Genomic DNA, 8888 nt, shown 5'->3' with positions numbered 1-8888 from the left:
GTTTGAAGTACCACCAATGGGTGGTTCCTTCCCAAGATTTTCAAGTGTATATGGAACATACTACATATTTACCTATTGTATTATTTTGTACAGTTTTAAATTACAATAAATAAATAATAATAAAAAAAATAATATTAACTAATGAAAATAAAAATAAAAAAGTTCTTTTTCAATTTTTAACACTACATGTTTTTTTTATAATAGTATGAAAAAAAGATGTATTATTTCGTACTTAAGCGATGAGGTGTTACTCAATTATTTTATTCTTTATGTTTTTTTTTGTTTTTTTTATATTGTTCCCTTCTTAACGCCTATCTCAATATAACGGACAGAATATTCATCCTCACGAGTGTCCGTTATGAAGAAATTTTACTGTACTTGATCTGTATTTTTAATTCTAGATCAAATCCAATGATTAGTCAACATTATCAGCGTAAAGGCAACGTAGCAGTATGCTGAAACTCATTTATAGTTATGCTTATTATAAACTAATTATTATTTTTATGAATGAATATTTGATTCCTGATTTCATGAATGTATGTTTCATTGTAGGTGAAGTGCCCAGAATGCAGAGCCGAACATCGGATCCCTTACCAAGGGGTGCAGGGCTACCCTACCAACGTCACCCTCCAGAGGTTCCTCGAGCTCCACATAGAGATCACTGGGGAGATGCCCGATCCAACCAGGTATCGATCGAAACATTGTAAAAGTATAATAAAATTATTTTCGTACAACTGTAATAAACTAATTATATATAAAACTTCAGTGGACAAATAATGAAGCGGTGCGCAGTTTGTACTGAAAAGTCCTACTGCGTCCATTGCTCCCATTGCTCCAAAGATGTTTGCCCGATGTGCAAAGCGGCGCACATGGACATCTTGCGCAGGGAGATATCGAGGATTAACAATCAGGTAAACCAATTTATGTATTTGAAATTATTATAACAGCTTGAATATGGCATTTAAATAACTCAACGAACGATAGTTCAAAAGTTGTTTTTCAAATTTTAGGAAACTTTAAAACAAACTATCAATCAGTTTATAATGAGATGTAGATAGTTGACCGCAGATTAATGATTGGAGAAGTTTGTCGGGGGGTGCGGTCAGCAAAGAACAACATAAATAAACACAACCATATTTATTTATTTTATGCCGACGTTTCGACCTGAGTTCCAGGTCTTCATCAGGGCTATAGAACAAAAGAGATAACAACAACATTTATAGTGACATACAATTGAAAAGGAATAGAATACAAACAAATTTAGAATTATACAAAATATTGAATTAAATCATAAATGATAAAAAATTGATAACTGATAATTGAATAGTAGATTTTTTTTTTTAATTGATTGATATTCGTGGAATTGTATGGTAGTAAATTGAAAACAGTGACAGATGAAATTAATATCATGTAGGTAAGAATATATGTATAATATAAGATGTGCAAGTAGTATCTAAAAAAACTGAAAAATTAAATAAATAAATTGAATCTACAAATTGAACATTATGACAGACAATGAAAAATAGTGAGTGGCTTATATCTGAATTACATTGTGAGTATTAACTTATATACCTATACTAAAAATATAAATATTATATATATACACACAATAGGAAAAGGTAGTATATGGAGACAGGAAAGAATAATGTAACAAATATGAGAACGAGAAAGGAGACTTACGTTATGGCGTAGAAGTTAGGCCTGTAACTGATTGATGTATGAGTTTTTTGAAAAGTCACTAGGGAGCGCTACTAGACAAGGCTAGAAACGTAACTGTCAAGAAAGACCGTTATGACACAATAGTTGATATGAAATACCAATGATAAAAAGGTCAAGTTATAGGTTAAAAGAAAAACATAAAACCAGTGATATGTAAAAATACGGAGCCCAAAGGTCAAAAATTATGAATATAATAATAATAATAATAACTATTCCTTTTCAATTGTATGTTACTCTAAATGTAGTTGTTATCTCTTTTGTTCTATAGCCCTGATGAAGACCTGAAACTGAGGTCAAAACGTCGGCATAAAATAAATAAATAGGGTTTTGTTTATTTATGTTGTTCTTTGCTGACCGCACCTCCCGACAAACTTTCCAATCGTATATCTGTTTAGATGTTACTATTTTTATAAGTTTCTTAAACTAATAAATATATCGAGGTGAATAGATAGTTTTAACTCCAATCTAAGATGTGAGATACTGTAAATCAGATGAGGACAAGTCGATCGCTAGCTACGTCTGGGTAGGATTCCGCATACCATGGACTTTGATGAAATAGTAGAAGACATAACTTTCCAGCGATAGTTTCAAATATATTTAATATGGATCAAAAGTTATTAATTATCCATGTTCTTTTAATTCCTATGGACATGAGTTATTTGGCCCTTTAAATAATAATTGTGGTTTTTATTACGTTGGTAGATAAGCCTTCTCTCTATATTTCAGTACGTGTACTCAGCGATTTATAGATTAGCAAAAAGTAAGTCATATTATTCTTTCATGGTACATTTTTCTGCCTCCTCCCCCCCAAAAAAAAGCGGAAGTGAAATATTAAAATCAAATTATCAGCCATACCGTGCTATATAACAACTTTTTCATATTTACGAACAAATAGTACAACAACCTATTGCGTTTGATAAAAAAATTAAATTGCATTTTAAGGTAGTAAAAATCATGAAGCATTGTCGGGAAATCGATGCAAGTATGGAATGCTGCTATTAAAAGATGGGTCCGATAACTTATTATCTCCATAAACCTATATCTCGAAAACATAATTAGTGATTAAAAAAAAAATTTTTTGAACATATATATTACTTATTCACCTATATCTTGCTGGAATGTATAATTTAATGTATAAACATAATATACATTTCACACCCGTTCTCCCCCCCCCCCTTAGACTACGCCTGTATAAAGTTGATCACGACACACTTATAAGATAAGAAGTGGATCTTATATACAGAAAAGTTGCCCCCCCCCCCTGTTCTACAAAAGACCTCAAAAATGCGTGTTCATTCAGATAAAGTGGCTAGTTAGGAGATGAATTAAAAGGATGTGTTCTACAGGCACTAGACGTAAATCCTCGAAGGAAGGAAACTTCACCCCATAGAAACCTAGCCATCGGTCGTGAAGGGGGTGGCAAGTCCTACAGGAACTAGCTGTTGATCTTTACTGAAGGTATAGGAATGAGGAGAGATCCAGAGAAGGCAGAGTAAAATTCCATTATACATTTTAAAAAAAGGACTTCCAAGTCCTTACCTCCTAAGGATAATTCCCAGAAGACGGTATTACCTCTACCAATTTGTACCTAGTCAACTCTCTAGGCTATTAAACGCCATTGAGAGATGCGTGTAAGACGTTTGCTTTTAGTGGATCTAGCTCTATTGTAATCATTATTGATTCAAATAATACATTTAGGAATATAATAAATGATTATTATTATTATTACAATACAATGTTTGTGTAATGGCTGTAGTAGTTCACGTTACGGCAGCAAGGTTCGTAACTGTTTTGGCTGCTGTAGTAGTTACAGAATAGCCCAGCAGATAGTAGTGTTGCTACAAAAAAAAATTGCCTTGGGACATTGTGGAAAGGGTCACAAGATCACAAAGAATAAAATAATCAAAATTGAAACTTGTTTTTGTCTTGTGGTGTCTAGTTCTTTTCATTATGTATTTGTTCATTTATTATAACAATAGATTAAAATAATTTACTTATCCTAGGTCCGAAGAGCTCTCCACCGGTTGGAAGACATGCTGTCCTTAGTCGAAAAGAACATGGCCGCTCTCCAGCACAACTGTAACTCAGTCACCGAAGAAGTGGACGAGATCTACAGGAGGCTCATCAAAGCTGCCAAGGACAGGACGGACTTCCTCAAGACCGAGATTGATCGCTACCTCGGTGTCGAGATAAAGAACCTGACGACACTAAAGGACAACCTGCAGCAGGAGATATCCAACATCCAGGTAAGATGATGAAATTAGAAATTTATTTACAATTAAAACGTCACGAAATAAGGAGGGTCTGAGTAATTACAGATTACAAACTTTCGCTCCATAACCTTATTTACAAGTAAGCGTCAGACCAATTGATAGTGTACAGGCATTTTCATTATTCAAACTTCTGGCTTTTGAATGACTGACCTTACAGGAGTACTTCTAGGATTTTTCTAATTAGAATAAAATGAAAATTGTTTAAACTAATTACTTTAACTAGTGTGTTGCTAAAACAATTCTGAAATAAAACAAAAGCGATTAATGTCTTAAAATTAATTAATACATTAAATAATGATTTTAAATATATCTTTTTCTATTTCTTGAGACTGGTAGGTAATTAGATATTAAATAAATCAAATTTTATCCTTGTATAGTCTCAACACTTTTTATTACATCAATAGTCCAACGTTTCGGCCGTCTCCTTGATTTCGGCCATCCTCAAGGACAATCTGAATATTTAACAGCTTATATCAGAATAGCCTGACAATTTTTTTTAAATTTGATGTGAGGTGAGAATTTATATTCAAGGTATGTTATATTATTAGTGATTATGTTGTTATAAATGTTACAAATGAGTATAAGCTGTTAAATGTTTAGATTGTCCTTGAGGATGGCCGAAATGGCCGAAACGTTGGACTATTGATATAATAAAAAGTGTTGAGACTATACAAGGATACAATTTGATTTATTCAATTAAATAATTATATGAAAAAATTAAAACTTTTTTTAATAATTCTTTAGTCAAACTGCGATTTGGCGGATCGCCACATGGGAACAGAGGACGTGGAGTGGGAAGATGTTGAACTCCTAGACACTAAGGACATCTTCTTAAAAACGGTAGACTTCATCCGCAACTTCGAAGCAGAGATGGGCGACTACACCCGAAGAGTCCGGTTCACAATGGCTACCGATCCCAACCAGCTGGTACTCCACGTGAGCACTTACGGTGACCTGAACATAGCTATGCCTCACCAGCTGACCGGGCAACAGCAACTCGCTCCTGGTCCAGGGCTGATGAGGTCCAAGAGCGACCATCGCCTCGCTGCCCAGTACAGGCAGCCCGATGAGAGGTACGTAGCCGAGATATCCATCCCACCATATCTAAGTTTGGGTTCTTGATAACAACATATCTTAGGTCAATCTTGTTCCAGGTATGGTGAAGACAGCGGAAGGGTGTCGCCACTGGCTGGAAGGAAGTTCGGGCAGAGGTACCAGCGGCGAGATAGGGACTACGACTACGAAGACGAACCAAGGCCTCAGAGAAGCAGGACCAGGTCAAGGTAGGAATACATAATATATTTAAATAAAATATGTATTCTATATATTAAATATATTTGAAATCATACTCATGATAATTCGAAATTAGCAAAAATCTAAGAGGTGAACATGCAACATTTGTTAAGAATGTCAAACGTGCTAGGTGTTGATAATAACACCAAGCACAATTTATTCAATTCAGTTTATTTTAATTCTTCAACGTTTCGGCCCTTAGTCTATTATCAATGAGACAATCTCAATTATTGACCAGTCACAATTCATTTAAAATTCTCTTTCACTTGTAGACTAAATGCCGTTTCCATATAATAAAACATATAATATGAATAGAAAAACTATTCTTTAATTATGTTTTTTCCCTTTTGTACATAACAAATCAACGTACTTCACATGGGAAATCACCCTGTTATTAAAAGGCATTTTGTTACATGAATTGTGACTAGTTAATAATTGAGATTGTCTCCTTGATAATGGCCAAAGGGCCGAAACGTTGAAGGATTAAAATAAACTGTTGACAGTAAATAGGATCATTGTAGTCGGTGTTATTATTTATATTAACCAGATAGATAGATAGATATGATTTTATTTGTGAAAGACAAAATCTTGTACAAATTCATAACACAATATACAGAGAGTGAGAAATACTTTATTTATCTATGCTGCCTAAATACATTAGGTTGCTATCTCACACAGCATACTTATCAATCCGTAATCGGACATATATACATTACACATACATGGTATAATCATAAAAAAAAGAGATACAATAATAGGATATAATAAACAATTTTTTTCACCCCTACAGTTTCCTTTTACAAACCATTTCGGTCTGTACAACAAATACAAATGTTTCATTCATTCCTATTTTTCCTTTCACAATTATTCAATTCACCCGATCAACAAATTCGCTCTCCGGAATTCACCCTCCTAGATCCTCTTCAGTGACCCGCTAAACAAATTCAATATTAGACGGTAATGTGAGATCAGACCATCATTCATAGTCACAGCAGTAGATCAGTCTACCAAAAACAAACAAATAGATACATTTTACGAAAATAAGACTAACACATAGACTAAAAGGAAAATATAATAAAAAAAAACCGGTTACAGGAAACACTTGACTGGATAAATAAGTTTAAAAAACAAACAAAAAAAAAATAGTGTTAATAAAATAAAAAAAAACCTGAGTCTAGTGCTCCTTTACAAAAACAATAAACAAAAGATAACACAAGTTCTATATTACAAAACAATAAACAAAAAAAACAAAGCAGATTGGATAATACACAACTAATAACATAATATTCATTGCTCCATTATATTTAACTTAAAATAATGAGAATTCTTTAAAATAAACGAAAGTGTGATATAAATGAAGATATTGATTGGCTTCGAAAAGTATTTACATAATAGAATTTATATATCACATACAAAATTAAACTTATTACATATTGTTACAATGTAAATATATAGTCTATTAAATTTGGCTTCACTATCAATGTTCAATATATTTTCAATGTTTTGTAAGTTGCAAGATACGTATCTTGATGGCTTTAAGATATATTGTTTATTTTCTTCAAAGGTTGGACAATGTAGGAGGATGTGGTACAAACTATTATTGAAATATTTTTTGCTGAATGGACAGAGTTTGTTTGAAAGTGATTGTTTTGCTTCCATGGTGTAATTTGATATGCTCCAGGTTTCCTACTCTTAGTGGGCTGATGCACCTTATTTTTTTTTTTTTTTTAACCTATATGTTAAATATGCTTCAGGTTTGAGTAGGTTAAAACTGCAGAGTGATCGGTATATGTGGTTCATATTTGAATTAAATCCTCTATTGATGTCAGTTGAGAAGTTGTGGTTCAAGATCTTTTTAAGAACATTGCTTTTATGTCTCAATATTCCGTTTTCATATGAACTATAGAACTCATTTCTACATCCATATTGGTGGGCTATCATATTAAGTTGTGAGACCCAGTTGTATTCTACGTCAGAGTTTTCTGCATCTAACATCCTTAGTCTGTTGAAACATAGTCTTGGGAGTCACTTTCCTGGCATTAACAGTTTGGACCAGTAGTTGATGATCTTTGTTATTACTTTTGAACTTAATGGACTTCTACCTGTCTCGAGTCGAACTATATAGTTTGGGGTACTCTTGGGCCATCCATATAGGTATTTAATAAATTTCATTTGAGAAATTTCGATATCATCCAGATATCAAAGGCTCCAAACTTCGGATGCATATATGAGAACTGAGGATACCATTTATTATAATTAATCACTCTCAAACATTACTTAATAAATATAATAAATTAGTGCTATGTGTTTTAAAGTTGAGAAACTAAAAGCACTTATGATAGCACATTCGAAATTGTGACGGTCTGGGCTAAAACATGTGCTAATTGCGTAAACGGCGTAAAAATCATAGATAAGATTATTAGGAAATTTTCATCTAAATAGTTCATATGGAGGATTATAATGGAAAAAGTAAACTGCTAGAAAAATTAAAGCCAAAAAAGAAAAATGTACTCATCATGGGTGTGGTGGAGATGCTGGAGAAATTTAGGTTACAACGGTGGACACTCATATTAATTTGGGTTGACTTTTATTATCCCACGAAATAAACCTCGACTCTTCCGTTTTGTTGAAGATAGGTTAATTACCCACAGGTAAACCACCTCCTCCCATAAATGTACGTGAGAAGAAGTAAGAATAAATAATTTAGGATATTCTGCATAACTTGAATAACTATTAAGTTATTAAAATAGCATTCATTGTAACCACTATAACCGCAAATTTTGATTTATTCTTAGTTATAAGTTTATCGTTGCCCACGCTCAGCGGAGAAGGGGGTGAGTTAAAGTCAAATAAAAAAAAAATATAATCGCAAAAGGAAAAAAACAAAACAATAAAGAATAAATTACTCCTCAGGAGCCACGTTATTTTTCTAGGAAATAACGAAAGCCCCGAAGCATTATGCTCACAATATAACTAAAATATATCACTATATAAACAATTGTTGAATATGACCACTGGCGAATATCTTTACATGAAGATAACAGGAAACCTAGGGGTGTTACCTACCCACCTGTTGAATTATCGTAATATTCCGTGAACAACAAAAAAAACATAAGTAAATTAATAAGTTAAAGCAGAGAAAGAACAACTGAATTATAAGTACGAAAGTTTAATAATAAGGGAAAAAAAATAAACATACAGAGAATGAAAAAGGAAAAAAAAAGAATTCTTATAAATTAATAAAACAATTAAAATTTATAGGTTGACTTAACCTTAACCTTAATAATTATATTTACATTATTATCCAAAAGAATATAAAAGTGAATATAAAATAAAAAAAAAAAACAAGATAAAATTTAGTTCAAACTCCACGTAGTCATCCACTTCTATTGTTAATGATCGTCTATTGAAGTAAACACTATAATTTTGAAAAACAAAACATATATGACAACATTTCTCACATGGTGATATTCCGGTTCAAACAGTAAAGACAGAGGGCCTTTAAACAATTAACACTTCACATTGAACAATCGTAACGTGTTCCAAAATGAAACTGTCACCTTCACTTAACCAAAGCTCACTCGTCTGAACATACGAGTTCCC

The 8888-nt window shown here is 32.7% G+C and overlaps 1 protein-coding gene across 7 annotated transcripts in view; it reads left to right on the top strand.

Moving 5' to 3' along the window:
* tn (tripartite motif containing protein thin) overlaps window positions 1-8888 on the top strand; it is a 229808-nt gene that overhangs the window by 138999 nt on the left and 81921 nt on the right. For all 7 annotated transcript variants that reach the window (XM_067052843.1, XM_067052842.1, XM_067052838.1 and 4 more), the window contains 5 exons: window positions 553-686; window positions 767-911; window positions 3723-3965; window positions 4737-5065; window positions 5147-5275. In XM_067052843.1, coding sequence (XP_066908944.1) covers window positions 553-686; window positions 767-911; window positions 3723-3965; window positions 4737-5065; window positions 5147-5275 — 980 coding nt within the window. The remainder of the gene's footprint in view (window positions 1-552; window positions 687-766; window positions 912-3722; window positions 3966-4736; window positions 5066-5146; window positions 5276-8888) is intronic.

Source organism: Halyomorpha halys, unplaced genomic scaffold (assembly GCF_000696795.3).
Source record: "Halyomorpha halys isolate HHAL.00 unplaced genomic scaffold, Hhal_1.1 Scaffold449.1, whole genome shotgun sequence".
Classification (NCBI taxonomy): Eukaryota; Metazoa; Arthropoda; class Insecta; order Hemiptera; family Pentatomidae; genus Halyomorpha; species Halyomorpha halys.
This window is presented reverse-complemented; position numbering and strand designations above follow the sequence as displayed.